Raw genomic sequence first — 17668 nt, 5'->3', positions numbered from 1 at the left:
GCAGAAGACCTGGGAAAGGCAGAGGGTATTGAGCCCAGCATCCACATCACTCAGGCACTGAACAAAGATAGGTGCAGGGAGGAGGTAGGAAGTGACGGCTCTGCATGTGCAGGAGCAATTACAGTCCTCTCTCCAGCAACATTTTCCTTCCCTAACCTCCCAGCTCTTCTTCAGACCTATTTCCACACACGCGCCCTCCACACATGCACCCTCTGCACACACTGACTGCATCAGAGGGAGTCGACTCCTCCGCCTGCGTCCTCAAGCACATGTGGGAAACAAGCCAAGCATCAACAACACCAAGCCCTTTACCAGCAGCTCCCAGTCACAGTAAGGGACTCCCATCACGTCCAAAAATCTTGGTGCCCCCTCGGATCAAGGGACAGTTGTCTGAGCAATCAAGCCTGAGCCAATTTCTTCACACTGAGGGGAAGGACAGCCAGAAAACTGCTGTCCAGACTGCTAAAACCACTGGTCCCCTAAGGTCGCAGAGCCACTTTCACTGAGGAAGCGATAAGAGACAGCAGGGTACTAAGCTGTCCACTTCAGCCCAGCGTAAATCTCAGAGCTTCTCCAAAGCTCTGCACGAAAAGGAACATTACAGCTTGCCTGAAAAGCAGCTGCTGGTGTCCTGAACAGAAACATTGCCACCTAGAGGCCCCTTGCCTTGTTTGTGGAAAGGCTTAGGAAAACTTGGGAGGAATTTCCCCCTTCATCAGGCACCTGTGTGGAAGAGAGCTGTCAGCAGGGACAGGGAACCTGAGGTTTAGGAGTGCAGGATGGGCCAGACTTCAAGAGATTTCAATCGACGTTGGACAGAGAGCTTTAAGGGATGTTGCAACACTTGGGTCTGTCTTTTCTCCTTGGGAGAACTTGTCCAGAGCTTAGGCAACTGTTCCGCTGTTCCTCCTGCTTTGGTGTGTTTAAAGGCTTGCCTTGCCCTCAGCAACCCACTTGGAGACATGTGAGCTGGGGAATCTTCCCTACGCCCATGGGCAGACCATCCTAAGGTGACTGAGCTGTCCTTTGGGGAGACACCAGTGGACCCTAACTGGAGAGTCTGTGAAATGCAGACAGGTGTGAAAGTACCTGTTTCAGCTGTGGATCAAAAGCCCTCTCTGCACACAAAGAAGTGCCAACAACCCAGCAACAACCTCCGTAAATGTAGTCTCAGATCCCAGCAGTTCTCACTTTGGACCAGGCCCTGCTCCACAGCAGAGACATTCTCCAGAAGCTTTTTTGGCCCACACTCCTCTACAAGTTAACAGCCCCTCACACACTGCTCTGGCTCCATCACACGTGACCAGAGGCACGTCAGGCCACATAGTGCCATATCAACCAGCACCTCCTGGTCAGCAGAGAGGCAGGTCCATCACAGAGGAGCATGGTTCAGGCAGCAAACAAGTGTCCCCTGCAGGACTGCACATTGAGTGCTGCAGGGATCACACCTACACCAAAAGCCCTGGCAATCTGAGCCCCAGGAAACCTAAAGGACAGCACAGGAGACTGGAGGGGGCTGAGCAAGGTCTGCAGGTGGTCATGCAGGCTGTCAGGGCAAAGAGCATGTAAGAACAGAGAAGGTGCTCCCTCTCAAGCCCTGAAGGGTGCCAAAGCAAGCACTAGGAAGAGGGAGAGCATGGCAGCCTCTGTCCTTTCCAATGACACATTAGCCAGCAGGCAAGACCCAGCGTTGCTCCTGTGGCTGAGATGGTGGCCCTAACAGCAGGGGCAAGCTGGACATGAAGCTGAGGGTCAGCAAGGCAAGGAAAGCAGAGGCCTGAGTAGACCACAAGGGAGAAGATACACCAGGGAATTCAGATGAGGTCAAAGGTAACGTTCTTGTTTCAGATAAACTGAGGCTGGCCTGTTGAAATCAGCTGGCTTGCACCAGCAAAGAACAGGAGCTGGAGCACAGCCTCCAAGCTGAAGAAAACTCTCAGCCCTACAGAGCAGCCTGCATGCAAGATGCAGATTTCTGCAGGCTGGCACTATGGCTTCTGGTCTTACCCTCCAAAATCCCCAGCAACACCAAGGGCTGTGCCACTAGGCAGACGTTGTCATGCCCAGAAAGGTGGCCTAGACACCCTTAACTCTGCCCCACAGCAAGTACACACCCCGCTGCGAACGACCACCGTGTGTAGGATGTGTGTGGGACACATCCTGGTGTTATCTCCCTCTTTTCAAGCTCACCTGGGAGTGCCCTTCTCACACACCATCTGCAACTTCAAGCACGTCCTCAAATCCAGACCAGTGCTTAGTCAAGAAGCTTTTGTCAGCAAAGATTAATTTCTGCAGTTTGCAGCTTTCTACCTGAGCTACCTCGGAGCTTGAGCTGTCTGGGGAGGAAGAGAAAAGATAATAAAATCCCCTGAATGTGTTGATCAGAAAGAAAGTCTGGTCAGGTGTCCCGCGGTCTTCTCACATTTTTAAACTGGTGAATCACTGGAACTACTAAAGAAAAGAAAAAACCGCCCACCCCTGAGCCGAGGAAATCTCATCTGGGAAGGTGAGAGACTAGAAAAAACACATTTGAGCACAGGTTTTGAAAAGAAACCACTCTTCAGTCTTAATTAAGGCTGGTCCAGGCCAGGCAGCCATTAAGGTGCTTGTGCCGGGAGCCGCAGTTATTACCCACTAATGGATGAGTAAGAAGACACCCCAGGATTAAAGCTACCAGCGCCTCTGAGGACCGACAGCTGCTTCCTGGCAGCTTATTCTTCCTCTCCTCTGTGGTCAGCAGGTTGGTGATGGATGTCTGAGTCCCAACCCTCCTCTCCCACAGCACATCATTTGATTTGCCGCAGACCTGGGGCTAGAGGTCCCCGGCAGCGCTCTGCATGCCAGAAGAGGTCACCGTCTCTTTGAATAACATCCTCTTGGAGTGCCAAGAAGTGACATCAAGCTTTGCCCCTTGCCACCCCCTTGGCATCACAAGGACGCTAGTCAGAGTAGGGGTTAGAGGAGGCGTGTTCCCTGCCGTCTCTGGCTGCCCATGCATGATTTATACCTGCTGTGTCAGACAGACATTTACATACGTTGGCGTGATTGCACATGCTGCCTCTCAGCAGCGGTGGCACGGCTTACGGAGACAGCTGGTAAGACTAGTCTGCACCATGCCAACCCAAGACCTCCTCCATCCCAGTCTCCACAGAGGAGAGCTAATCCCCTGTACCCTGGCAGCGATGCTAGGCTTGCCTGGGGTAGATTACTGTTCACACGCAGGAGATGTTAGATGTTTGCAACACAAGATCATCTCCTGGGATGCTGCTCTGCAACGGACCATGTTGAACAACCCGAATTGCTCAAAAGATTTGATGCTGAGATCCTGAGACAACGTGAGAGCCAGCAACATGCCAGCACAAGGGACACAGCCAGGATGCAGATCTCACGGAAGGCATTCCCTCCCGGCACCCCTTTCTCAAACTTCACTCCCTGCCCCAGTACAGGCTTGCAAGTCTGCCTTCTGCTGCCTAACCCTGCTTTGACAGGAACAGCCGCTCCACAGATCAGCAGATCAGACAAACAAGCAAAGGCACGTGGCTCACAGAGCTGGGGAGGAACAGCCAAAACACATAAGAGACAGACCCAGCCACAGGGAGAGAGCAGAGGGAGTCAGCACGGTGAAACGGCATGGGTCCGCAGAGCAAGGACCCCTGGCCATCCCAGGATGTGGCTGGGAAGCTCTCCTTCTCCCAGCATTTCAAGTTACTAAGTGGTCTTACTTTAAAGCAACCCTGAACATCTCCTAGCAGGACAGGGTCTACGGCCATATTTTCTCCTTCCCACCCAAACCCCACCTTCGCCAGTGCTCACCAGCCCAGACACGAACACACGTGAACAGCCACCTACAAATATCACAGACTGCTCTGGAGTGAGTTAATATTTACGGTGGCATCTCTGCTGCCCTCTCTAGCTGGCAGGACTCAGGGGTGACAGGGGTGTTGAGGGCATCACTGCAAGTCACTCAACCTGAAATTGCAAATATTGTCCCACCACTGGGGTCACTCACCACAAGATCTTCCATCATCGTGGCCAGCTGGGACCATCAGTAATTTTTCAGCTGCAAAGTCAGCATTCAGACAGGGCTGGTGCTGCTCTCCCAGCCACAAACTGTGTATTTAAAAACCAAAGCACAGGTAGAGAAGCACCAGGGGGGTGGCAAGGAGGGAGATGTTCATTTGTCCTTGGCAGAACAGCATCGCGGCACCAGCAAACGCTTGGCTTTGAGGGCAGAGGAAAGCACTGGCAGCTACAAATTACTAATCAATGTCGGGTAACAACAACAGCAGCTAATAATGAAGGGCTGATCAGCTTACTACAGCAGTAATTATTCCTGACACCAGCCCTCAGAAGGAGCATCCAGGCTTAGCACGCTGTCTACCATGATGATAACCCAAGATAACTAGAGAAATTTTGTGCTGGAGAAAAGGGGGGGGAGGAAAAAACCCTCAGCAATTAGCAAGACTTGTGGTGCTAATTACACTGCGAGTGGTGTGCAGGCTTTTTCTGAGCTAACTTGAGCCTTCCCCACAACACCAAGGAGGGATGTGAAGTGCCAGCACACCTTTCACAAAGCAGCAGTGACAAACGGTTCTGGCAGCTGGTTATTTTTGAGAACAACACAACTCACTGCTGCTGACACTGAACCTGGCGCCAGATCTTTGCCATTGCAATTGCCTGGGGAAAAGCGCTCACCTCCATAGCACAGAAACGGCTTGGCTCTTTTCCAAATCACCAGGTGGTACTGAATCCACCTAATCTGGGTACAGGATCAATTCAGGCTGTGAGGCTTTTGGGACAAAACACAGCCAGTGTAAATTAGAAATCTTAATTTACTAATGTGCCCGAGGTGCGTACCACGCTGCCTTCACCCACGGCTACTCAGGACCCTGGGGCCACAACACTCTGGAGCGCTGCACAAAGCCCTGACACAAAGATCCCCATCCCTTCCAGCACAACTATTGGTCCTCCTGATGAAGAAAGTTGCCGTCAGTATCCGTTCACCAACAGAGGAAGAATTATTGCACCCGACAGGGGTAGCAGCATGAATGTGTGAACACATGCATGCTTCCCCCATGCACCTCTTACTGCTGGAATAGGTGAGAAAAAAATATAACAACCCCAAAGGCTTGCAATCGCACATGCCTCCTCACCCACTTCTCTCCCAAGCAGGCGTAATTAAGCACACCATTTTCTCGCACCCTTCATTCAGGAGGCTGCCAAATTGCTCTCTCAGCAACGGTATGTATTTTATAGACCTGAGCTTTGCAGGAAGGCAGCTGCTTCGGGGTGTGGGTCACTGCAGTAGCCAGCACACACAGACATAAGTTCTGCGAGTCCAGAGATGAATGAAGAGGTTTCAGCATTTCTCTGCACAGATCAATGCGGTTACAGCAGCAGCAAGAGGACTCTAGCCACTTCAGACCCCATCCTCCCAGGCTCTTCCCTCTGCTCCAAGGTTCGGAGGCTTTGGCACCTTACAGGGAATGGGGGCTTTACCTCGTCCACGGGGTCTTTGCAGAGCACCATGCAACCCACCAGGCACGTGAACCAGACATTTCACCAGCCTGGCAAGATCCAGCAATTCAAGAGACATCAGAGGTGCCCATCGGCTCTGTGTTCATGGCCTAAAAAACTTCCCAACACATCCCAAATGTGAGTTCTGCCACTCTCCCTCCCTGCAAGAGTGCCCCGTGCCAGCCTGCCTCCCCCCAGCCCGCTTGCAATGCAGTGATACAGCCCAATCCTATTACAGGGCAGCATCAGGGGGACACAGCAACCAGCCCTTGCGCAAACAAAATCCTATTACAATGGAGATCCTGATTCCAGCCTTTATTTACAGAAATTATTATTACAAGGGACCCTGAGGGAAATCACGGTTCTGGGCTTTATATACTGAATTCAGCATTGCTAGGGAAGAAGCCTTGTAACGCTTTGAGACACACTAAGATGCAACTACCTCCGAGTGGTATGTCATGGAGTGGGGAAGGAAAAGGAAAAAAAACTGACCATAGACTAAGCCATGACAGGAGAAGAGAAAGGGAATGGCATCCATATTTCTTGTCAGCCAGCCTAAGGTAATTTCCATCTGCAAGGTGCACTAAACCCTTTGTACCACTCAATTAAATTATGGCCGACGTAAGCACAGATGGTTGTTCTGCCAAAAAAGCAGTCCAGTCTCAGCATCCTCCACAGGGTGAACGACTGTGGCCCAGTAGGGGCACGTGGGCAGCCCAAGGAGGGCTAGGAAGATGCTGCAGGGCTGAAGCTGTTTGGAGCTGCCGCCACATGCGATATCGTAAGCAGTGCCGGCACTGACACCGAATGCTGGGCTGAAGCATCTGCTTTCAGCTGAGAGAATACAGATGAGGAAGTGGAGCAAAGTCCCGTTGCATCCTCCTGAGATGCCACGTTTGGATGTGCAGGGAAAAATCAAGGCATCAAGCACCGTGGGACATCTTCCTGCCTGCAACTCATGCATAGCCCAGCAACACCTGAGCTCCAACACAGTCCAGCGGTCAGAGCGTTCCCCTGTCGCATACCTTGACTGGTTGATACGAGCAAAGAGGGAAGGATTTTGATGTCTGATAAGGAACAGAAGAGAGGTCTTCTTGGAGCAGATCAGCCTGTCAGATGCACGATGTTCAGGCATACTGCAAGCGAGGAGGAGGAGGCAGCATCTGACCTTATGCAGATCTACAGGAATGGCTCTTAAAATTTGTCAGTGCGAAGCAAACAAGGCATCAGGGGAGAAGGGGAAGGGATCTGTACAGTGAGGTCCCACAACACTGCAGCATAGGTACCGTAGCACTGTCAGGGTTATAAATCAGAGAGCTGTCACCAGACTGATCGTATGGACCACACCAGGCACCAGCAGAGTGACATACACCCACTACAGAGAGACCTTCTCCAGCAGAAAGGTCTCCTTCACCCTGCAGGTGCTCGGAATAAACAACTTATCATCACTTTGCTGGTACAGAGACAGAAATTTTGACCTTAATGCCAGTTAAGCAGGCCAAGGATGCTCTGACAGTGCCCAACCTGTACACATTTTCAAAAGATGTTTCTTCTGTTGTTCCTATCGACCTGTACCTAGAAATTAGGCATTCCACTTGAAAATATCTCCCCAAGGTGAAGGGCCAAGGGAGGTGTACATCAGAGAAAGGCAAATCCTAGCAGATAACAGAAAAGTCCCACCAGCTGAGACCAACGGGTAACCATGGCAGCTCTGCAGGAGAGAATCAGGAGAAGTGGTGTTGCTCAGGGACAGCTCAGGTGTGACTGGTGTGTCACAGAGGGGACATCAGCATGGGGTGCCATCTCAAACATTGAGCCGGACTTACATAAATTGAGGCTGGAACCAAACTGTTCCTCCTTTGTGTCCTCAGTCAACTCTTATCTCCTGCTGCTGCCTCCACCAGGAAGGGAGGCCATGGTCTTCCTCACCTCTATGGACTGCAGCCAACGCAGCAGCCCTGACAATGCAGGGCAACAGAGGTGCTGGTCCCCGCAAAGCTGTTTGCCAGCATTTCAAGGTGAATCTGAGGACGCTGCTGCTTTCTTAAGTGTTAAGAACATGCTTCGCTCTGGCTTTTCATCTCAAGCAACACACAGCACGCCAAGGGCTGCTTGCCAAAAGCAAACATCACACGCAGGACGAAAAGCATCACCCCTGGGAAATCTGCATCCGAGGAAGGCTGGAAACCTCCTCCCCCCACGCAACTGACAGAAGAGCAAGGTTATTTGAATCCCTCCCCTACCAAGACAGTCTCTTTCAATTTGTTCAGTGGACAGATTTCACACCTCACCTGCAGAATGACTGTTTCCTGAAGGAGGAAGAACCATGGAAAAGTCTGAGCACAGTATAAAGCCAAACGTTGATCATGTCTCTTGGTTTTTACTGCTTCTGCCCCACTGAAGCAGGTTAGCAGCAATATTTCAAAGAAACCAACAATATTGGTAGTGTCTGAGCCACAAGCCAGGAACTGTAAACTGGAAGGAACAACATAGCTTTCTTCACGAACCAGTCTTGTTTCTTCTCTTTTCACAGCACAATTGGAGGCGAAACTCACACTCCAATACAGTGCTGGGGATGAGTCATCTTTGCTGCTGTCAGCTGGAACGATAAGGATGAAATTGCATCACTTATCAGTAATGAGCCAGCAGGGAGGTGGCTGCAGGACCCTCGAGATGGGCTGAGGTTTGCATTATGAAACTGAGCTCAAAACAGAGATGCTCTCAAAAGCCCGAATCTTTTGCCCAATTCCTATGCAAGCTCAGCATTTCTTCAAAGCCTAAAACCAAGTCAAACATCTGCTCGCAGAGACAGTAACTGCTTCTTGCACCTACCTACGGAACAGAAAAACTTTTGGGGGGCTCAATGACAATTTTATCACCAAACTGTGGCAAGTTCTTAATGTTTTCAAGTTGTGAGTCCTGCAGGGTCAATGTAGGTGGACTCACAGATGTCTCTGACTAATCACACCCAGCTCTTGGCTGTCTGCCTGGTTAAAGATCTGGATTACTTCAAGGGAAGCTGACCCTGATTTAAAGCCAAGCCTGCATTTTCCAGCTTCACATTGCAGCTGCTAGGCTCTACCTTACATACCTTCTTTTTGACATGGCTGTTTCCTCTCCCTCTTTTGGCCTGCCACCAAGAAGCAGGACCATTGGCAGGGTCTCATAATTGACAGCAAACCAGTCTGATACATTAAACAGCTGAGTAACTAAAACCACTGCTTAAAATTACTTGCAGCAGAACATCAGTCCTTTGGGGACCTCTCCCTAAGCCACCCACATTAGTATTTATTAATACTAATACCTAATAATACTAATATTAATACCTTTCCACTCACACACTTCGCACTCAGGATACAAGAACAGGCAGCCCATTGCAGAGAAAGAGCCACCCAACATACTGGAGAAGACGTTTGAAGAGCTCCTCCCCAGCTCCAAAAGCAGCCCCTGATGTAGCCCCCTTGGCCTGCAAGACAGATGCCCATGTTCCTATGGCATGTTTAACCCTGAAAAGTTATGGCTCACCAGCATTTTCCTCCTGTAATTTGAAACGTAACAAGCTGCGTAATGCCAGCCCAGGCTCAGTGATTCACAATAGAGTGGGCATGCGAGAGATCACCTCTTACCTAAATATATATAATTTTGGCTGACAGCTATAATGGACATCAGAGCCTTGCTCTCCATGGGAGATGCAGGCAGAGATCACCTCCACAGGATCAGCTATCTGACCAGAATATAAAGGCAGCCGTTGGCACTGAGACTGTTGCTTCAGGGACTGAGAGCTGAAAACGGCAGTTGCCTTCCCAAACAGCAAAGTAAAGCAGATAAAGGAGCTGTAGGTTTATTTGATGATTTAATCAATAAGATAATTATATTAATTCAATAGTTTGATACAAAGCCACTTCCTTTCTGTTTGATTTAACTGCATTTCAGAATTTTCATGGCTTAGTTGATCAAATACATAAAATAGCACATTTGTGATAATTAATTAATCAGATATATTTTCCTTAACTATGAATTGCATGAGATCCAGAGGCAGAAAGTGCAATCACCCAGTGACCACATAACGACAGCCCATAGATTTGCAACTACAGTCATCACGCAACCCACTAACAGTGCCAGAATTCATCTAAAAGGCAGGACAACCATACCACGAGGGGACCTGTCAGAGACCAGAGATGGTGGTGCATCCACATCCTTTAAGTGCGTGCACCTACGCTTAATACAGAGGGGTCCAACCTCTTTTAGTGACGGAGTAAAAAGGACTAGTATCAGGCATATAGTTATCTTCCATTTACAGGGAAAAGGAGTAAAGCATCTTCCTTCAGAAGGGTGGAAGAGTAGGAGTGCATTTTTTAGCCTTGTTCCCGAGGGAAACACCAGAGAGAGAAGCCAGTCAGCACCACCACCACTCCTGCCCAAAGGCACAGTTAACGTGGTGAGCTCAATCCTCAGTAGAAATGCCCCAGGCATAAGAGGCTGAAAAGGCACAGTAGGAATCTCTACCTAGTTAGACTGCAGGGAATCCCTCCACGAGGCAGGGAGCAGATATCAGTCGCTCTCGCAGAGGTACTTCTCATGTTGCTGGGCTCTCACATTTGAGAAAGCATCCTCCCGAGCTAGGGAGGTTGATGCTGTGTGCAATGATCCTTGAGCTTTTTGCCAAAAACCACACACACAACCCCCTCTGCCTGCAACTCTAGCCATACAGTAATTCCCAGTGTTGCCACAACCCGCTTTCAGGCTAATTCTCTTTTTTTCCTCCCCCTTTCTCCACTTGAAAGCTATCCAACCCCTGACACTGCCAGAAGAGATGCAGTAAAAGCAATCGCAGGTCAGCCTCCTTCAAACAATTCCAGGGTCTTCTTGCCAGGTTCCTCTCTGTGTAATACCATCCCTCCAGCAAGAAAGAAAAGCCTCTAAATTAAAAAGACCTGGACAGCAACCCACCAGCTCCCACTCCTGCCCTGATCAATGAAGCTTGCTAATTAAAAGCAGTTGACCTGAGCAATGAATGGCTTGGAGGAGATTAGCCTAAGGGAGAGAAGATTTAAGAATTAAATTACTTGACTGGTCTGTTTTATTTTACTTTACAACCCTAGTTTTTCCTCCTCCCACACGCAGGCAAATGGTGGTTTTGAGCACTCAGTCCCAATTTGTAAGTGCAAAGGAGCAGAGAACATGGTCCTCCTGTTTAATTCACTGTCAAACACCACCATCGCAGTACTTCGGGCTGTCAGAGCAGCTGCTCAGTCTAATCGCCAGGTGACAAGTGAAAAACAGCCGGGTGGCACCTAATTTCTCCATTTTGATTAACTAGTCCTCTGCACCCTGCCACATCAACAGGACTGTGAACAAACACACTTCAGACACTTGCTCTGACTCCACAGCCAGGGTCTCGCTGATGTATTTATCTCTGCCTGTAAACCCTGGGAGATTTATGCCCAGCAATCAAAAGGAGATGACCACCACCCAAAAGCAATAGTGCTTGGGTCAGGTCCCCATCATCTGGCCTGATCAGCAACTCACGGGTTTGAGTATCTCACTGCACAGGGCTGTAACGCAGATGGGAGGTCCTACGGCAAGCCGCCACATAGCAAACACGCCGCTTCTCACAGGATGCGCTGGAATAGCAAGGAAGCAAACAGGGGGCTGGGCTCTTTGGAAAGCTCTTCTATCTAATTTTCAGAGTTGCTTTGCCCTGCTCATGTCAGTATGAGCTGCAGGAGCTCAGTGCCTCTAGACACCCTGTTAACAGGAGGCAGAGGAGCAGAATGTAATACTTCCTGGCTTCAGGAGAATTGGCTAGAAATGTGGGGGGTTTTCCCCCCCAATATGAGCAGAAATTCCAGTGCAAACATGAAATATGTTCTCCTTCAAACACCAGTATTGGAGGGCCTTCACCACAAAATAACTTTAAGGGGATTTGCCCAGAGCATATGCATTTGCACAGACAGAACGCACATTCTTGGGAGAAAAGAGCAGCTTCCTAACAAAACACTTGGGATTTTTTTTTGTATGTTCCACATGCAATCTTGGCATTCATTTTCTTTTAAAAAACCACTGCCTCGGAGTTGAAGGGGATAAAACCAAGAACAGGAGTCACAGCAATCCGGTTTGTATAACTTATTAATCCGCTGCCCTTTTTCCTCCTGCATCCCATTTCTTTCCTCATTCAAGACCCTTCCTTGCTTGGATGCCGCGAGACGCAGCCTTGCTGGGTGAGGAGCTCTCACACACCCAGGCCATGTGCTGTCTGCCACTGCAATGGTATACGTACTGCATGTTGCTTTCACTGGGTGCTGCTCCCTCCTGTCCCAGGCAGCCAAAAGAGACAGCAGGCTGTGCAGGCAGCCCAGAGCGGGGAGCCCCAGGTGGCTCACACACCATATCTCCCAGACTAGCATCTTCAGAGCTCCCTTCTCTGGTCACCGTGCCTTGTTCTTGCTTGTGCAGAATGAGCCATGCATCTGTGAGAGGATCTTAGCTCACACACAAGGCAAGATCGTGGCCCTCTACAATCCCTGCCCCACACCTGGAAACGAGAGCAGGCCTAGCTATTCTTTGCACAATCCTCTCAGCCGGGTACCAGGTCTCTTCTGTGCCCACACTTCAGTGGCTGCTCCAGTGGTTTGGAGACCGGGCCCTCCACCGCGATCCAAAGGCTTTCTACGCCCAGCAAGACTTGCAGGGAGAATTAATGGGTGCAGCAGCACCACAGCACAGTCATCAGCCAGTGTGGGCAGCACAGCCAGCCACAAGTGCTTACCTCCAACTCCTTATTGTATTTGTGGCCATCACACACAGGCACTTACCGAGAGCTGACAAACAGGGCTGCACTGGTCCTCAGCCTGATGCTGCAGCAAACCTGATGCAGCTCCAGCTTCCACCTGCTTGAGGGACACCAGACAAGAGCCAGTGGAGTGACCAGCTTCCTTTTTTGCACGTGAAGAGATTGCTTCTGGATAAAGTGCTATGGAGGTCCCTGTTGAGAAAGCAAGTCGTGGTGATGCACCTGGTTCTGTTCTCTCCCATTTCAGCTCTGGCATAGCTGCAGGGCCCAAAGGGTAATCCCCACACCTGTTGATACCAGATCTTCAGAGTCAATTCTGTATTCAGTCCCCCATCGTTATGCTCTCTTTTCACCTTCATACAGCTTGCAGCAACTTGCTTACGATTTTCCAACCAGCATAGCTTGGACACACCTGATACTGGACTGACCCTCAGAGCAAGACAATTTCTATTTCAGCTGCAATTCACAAACTAAAACAATGCTCTGTTGCTTCCTGCAGTCCCCTTAAACAAACTGATTGCAAGGTGACAAAAAAGGTGACTAGCATAGCATAGCTCCTCTTAAGAGGAGCTGGTCATGAATTAGGACCCTAAGCCACTACCACCAGAAAAAAACAAACAATGCGTCCTTGCAAATGCCAGCCAAAGGAAAAATAATTCAGCACCAGAAATCTAAGCACAGCCAAGCTGTATCTCAGTGAGGCAGTAATTCTTATTCCTCTTCACCAAGGAAAGCAGCACATAAGTGCACAGCAATAGACATGGAGTCAAACACACCATGCTGCAAAACCAGAGATATGTCTCAGAAGTGCCCTAGAGATGGCCACACAGTTTGTAGGGATCATCAAACCTACAGGGACACCGTGGCTCATGCATTGTTTAAGCTGCATAAACAAAGATGTCTGAGATGTTATAATACACTGTTACTCAGCCCTAATTCCCCAGAGCCACTGTGCTGTCCCTGAAGTAACCCCATCATTTTTATTACCAGGAGGGAGCCAACTGCAAACCCAACCACATTTCCTTCTGAAGGGAAGAAATTTCATCAGAGATGCAGCAAAACATCCTCATCTGCCATGTGAAGCAAGAGATTTCTTTAAAGAAATCTCCTCTCTCCAGCAACACCTCCCTCCTGCCCAAAGGCGAGAGAGAAGCACAGGAAGGCGTGAAGAGAAGCAATGCTGGATAGTCCATCAGGAGAGGGTGCCGAGACACAGTCCCTTCCAGCTACCTGGCTGAAATTCAAATGCTGGATTAGTCTCTCTGGCACACTGTTAATAGGAGGCAAAGGAGAGAAATGTAATGCTTCCTTCCGGCCTTTCAGATCTACGAACGCCTCCCAGGTAGCAGACAGCCTGGTCCATCAAAGGGAGACAAGAATCAGAAATGAGACCCATTTGTCACATAAAATTTCCAGGTAGAGGAACCAAGCTGAATTTGTATCAGGCAGAGAAGCTGTAATAACGCAGTAGCAGCGGGAACTCCAGTCAGGTGAAGGTCAGGGCTGCTTGGCATCCGTTACAGTCGTGGGCCACTCAGAAAACCAAAGAAGAGCAGAGGACGAACACTTCCCCTTGGCAAGCTTGCTCTCATCCAGCTGGATATGATGGGCTTTGAAGGTTGGAAACTCAGCAGGGCTGGCTGAAGTGAAATACAGAGGAAAATGGAGATATGAAAGTAGAAAAAAAAAGTTAATCTTCAAAAACAGAAAGTATTTTTGTTTATTTTCCTTTTGGTCACCAAGGCAGCTCCAGCTGTGACTTGCATCCTGGGCCTGAAAGGAAAACGCTAGCTGGAGCTCTTGAGAATTGGAGTCACTTAACGCGTCATCTTTGTACTGAGTTACAGCTCACATAAATGTGAGGGTGGCAAACCCTGAAGGTCCCATTTAGCCACGTAAAGGGAAAAGTGCTGCAAAAGACAGACCTTGATAAAACATGATCCAAGTGGGGACACATTCAGCATCCCCTGGGCTACGTGACAACTGTCCCAACAGCTCCAGGCAGGGTTTGGCGTTGGCTTCTGGCCAGATCCATTCAGCAGGTAAGAATAAGAGGTAAGCAAAGAGACTGACATTACACTGAGATTTGCATATATCCTATTTATCCTATCAAATCTCTGCAAAAACAGCGGTTTTCCACCTCCCCTCTTGGACACCTACAAGGATCAGCAGCTGGAAGCCCCTTACCACTGCCAATCCCAGCACCCAAGGACCTGCCATCTGTCTTGCCGCCTGCCTTTTGTACTGATTTGTCAAGTTTTTGCCCTGATTGCATGCCTCGGGCAGGCGACAGTTGCTTTGTGCAGGACTTAGAGGAGGGAAGTTTTACAGCTTGGCTGCTGCCACCACACAGATGTTACAGGCTGGGTCACGGCAAGGTGCTAAAGGCCTTCAGAAATGTTGCAAAGCATTAATTATGTTCCCGCATCTGTTCTTTAACCCTCACACGCATCTTCTTTCTTCTAGGGGCTGCCAGAATGACAATTGTGAACGGGAAATCAAAGCAGGAGGCTTTGAAAGGAAGAAAATCAGAGACTTCAAAGGTTAAAAGAAACAGTGCTCTGCAAACACAGGGTTTTTTTTAAAGCTGCTTGTCCCTGCCATTTGCTTGAATGTCTCCTCTTCTCCCACTTGGTGCAGTGCTGAACTCCAACAGCACCCAAGGTGAGATGGAAGAGGTCACCCAAATCCTGCTGTATCACAGAGCACATCTCAGCTGGGAGGGTGACCCACGCTGTCATGGTTTTGGCCAAATTGGCCAATGGCCGGCAACAGATGCTCTCCCCCAGCCTCTCGCACATGCAGAGGAAGAGGAGAGATAAAGAGAGTTACAAGTTTAGAAGAAACTAAACTATTTTAAAGAAATATTAATAATAAAGTAAAAAAGAAATAATAAAATAGATACACTATATACAAAACCGCATTAAGCTCCCAGGATGTCGTCACCGGCAGGCAGTGGGGAAGTCCCAGACTGGATTCAGTGCCAGGTGGGAACTGGATTCCACAGATGGAGTCAGGAACCTGTGGATCGGGATCAAAGGCAGATGAACAGACAGGGTCCTCCTCAGATGTCGGCCATTGAAGGAAGAGAGTTGACCCTTTGACCCCTCAGCTTTTATACTGAGCATGGGGCAGATGGGATGGAATACCCCTGTTGGTCAGTTTTGAGTCACCTGTCCTGTCTGCTCCTCCCTGCAGGCGGGACTCCTCTATGCCCTCCCATCCCCGACCCTCCAACGGGGCAAATAACGGAATTAGCTGACCTTGGTTGTTATAGCAATAAGTATAAACAAGAGCCTCTCTGCATAATGTTCCTTGGCACTAATTGTAAACTCTGAGAACGGACCGTTTTCGGCACAACATGCTGTTAATTTCAGAGAGTTAGGAGAGGCCTAGCTAAGAAGTAAAATTACTGAACAGAAAGTTGGTTCTGTTCTACCTCAGACCGGGACATGCGCATTTGGAAATGCTTTGTCTTGCAAGACTGGAGGGAATGGTTTGCAGGCTGGGGTTAACCAACCCGCCTGTGCCGATCCAGAGATGAAAGTGAACTATAGCATCCTGAGAGGGGCAAAGGGTTTCCTCGCAAGTCTGAAACACCCCTTTATGCCCCAGTTGGACCAGAGCCGTACCGAGCTGGAGAGCAAAACTCATATGTACCAATAACCAAACTGCTCTGCTGAACCCAGGCTCAGAGCTTCTCCCGTCCCTGCTCTGGAGGCTGGGGAACACCAAACGTCAAGACAGCATTCAAGCACACTTACCTGTAACAGTGCTGGCAGACATAGGGACCTAAGAGTCTCCTAAACTTGCCTTGTCCTTCAGCCCCCTGACAGCCTGGGCTGTCAACAGAGGTATGTGCCTGGGCTGGCAACACACCTCCCAGGGTCCCTGCAGAGGCAATCTCAAGAGGACTTACACACACTTCTCTGGGCAATCGGAGTATTGGAAAATCTGTAGCTACCGCTGAGAAAGCAGGTCCATCCCTACGGCATGGTGCCATTCAGAGCTGCCACTGTGGGGGGCAGAACTGCTTCATTAAGGAGGTCTGCATCCAGATTCCTGAGCCCTGCTGAATATCATAACTAATGAGTGCCGACACAACGCCAGGGCAGCCCTTCCAGCGCTAAAGCTGCAGCCTGCCTGGGGAGGCATCTCAATGCCCTGCTAAGCAGGGCTTCTTGTGAGGAAAGTCTGCCCATCGCTAACGGGCAGCTGCAAATCGAAGCCCCAGCTTAAACACAGGCATCCACTAAACATATCTGTATGGGCTGGGCTGCAGCTGTGACACAGGACCATGAGTGGTCTAACAAAACCCACCAGGCTCATGAATGGCTTCTCCCTCCCCCATTCCCCGTGCTTTAAGCTGCAGTCAAAGAGCATAACTCCTTTTAAGACTTGCAGATGTTGTGTTTCTGAATCATCCGGCTGGGCGGCTCGCGCTAGCGAAAGGAAACAAGATTGTCTCCGGAATCCTTTGTGCTGCGGCTCTCCATGCACAATAAGCTCCTGCGCACTCGTGGGCTAAATAACTTTTTATGCTAGAAATGAAGTAGGGGGGGAGGAAAACAAAACAAAACCAGACTCAACAACAGCAAACAAACAAGCAGAGACTGAGGTGATGGAAAAGCAGGCAGAAAAAGCTACACTGTTGTGCCTGGACACATCATCCCACACAACAGCAGCTTCCAGCAGCTTCCACATTTAAAAAGGCAGAAAACAACAAAGACTTTAAGTTTTGCCTGACATCTCCTGGACATATCTTCAGCCAGGGTTCATTATGATGCAGCACGCTGGCCAGGACTTGAACTTCTACATAATGGCCCCAGACAGCTACCAATACCCTCAGCTGCTGCTGGCACAAACGTTAGCTCCATTGCAACCTTAGGAGCTATGATAACTAAAAAAAAGACCAATGGACGGACCTTGAAAGAGGATCCACAATAGCATGAAGCACTCTAAGCCGCGGGGCCACGTAACACCCTGACAGCGGGAGGTGAAGTAGTTTCCTCCAGGCAGCTTAGGACCCTCATCCCTGGTGCCCAAAAAGGATGCAAGTCCTCCCACACCAAAGCAGTGGGTGATAGCTTTCCTCCCCTACAGGGACACTCCACAGGGTGCCATGGGGAAGCCTGGCCCTAAGCGCACAGCCATTCCAAGCGGGAGTCGGGGATCAGCAGTGTCACCCAAACTCAAGCTCACAGTGCCCACTTAATCCTTATGCGCTGGGCTTGGGCTTGACTTCCTTGGGCAGCTGTCCTCGGGCAGCCAGGGGTGGGCTGACACCAGATTCCCACCAGGATAGACCACAGCCAAACAAAATCAGATTAAAGGCTTTGTGGGGAGCAGTGTTTGTGT

General features: G+C 49.7%; 1 protein-coding gene across 3 annotated transcripts in view; it reads right to left on the bottom strand.

Moving 5' to 3' along the window:
• SEC16B (SEC16 homolog B, endoplasmic reticulum export factor) overlaps nt 1–17668 on the bottom strand; it is an 80439-nt gene that overhangs the window by 17972 nt on the left and 44799 nt on the right. Inside the window, exons 26-27 of one of the 3 annotated variants that reach the window (XR_010072337.1) lie at nt 13541–13950; nt 12333–12502 (exon numbers count right to left, since the gene is read on the bottom strand). Coding sequence is in view for 1 of the 3 variants with exons in the window: in XM_063344793.1 (XP_063200863.1) it covers nt 13828–13950 (123 nt within the window). In the remaining 2 variants the exon portion in view is untranslated. Of the gene's footprint in view, nt 1–12332; nt 12503–12777; nt 13951–17668 lie in introns of those variants that run through there. The other 2 variants (XM_063344793.1, XR_010072339.1) reach the window with 2 other exon arrangements.

Source organism: Chroicocephalus ridibundus, chromosome 8 (assembly GCF_963924245.1).
Source record: "Chroicocephalus ridibundus chromosome 8, bChrRid1.1, whole genome shotgun sequence".
Lineage (NCBI taxonomy): Eukaryota > Metazoa > Chordata > Aves > Charadriiformes > Laridae > Chroicocephalus > Chroicocephalus ridibundus.
This window is presented reverse-complemented; position numbering and strand designations above follow the sequence as displayed.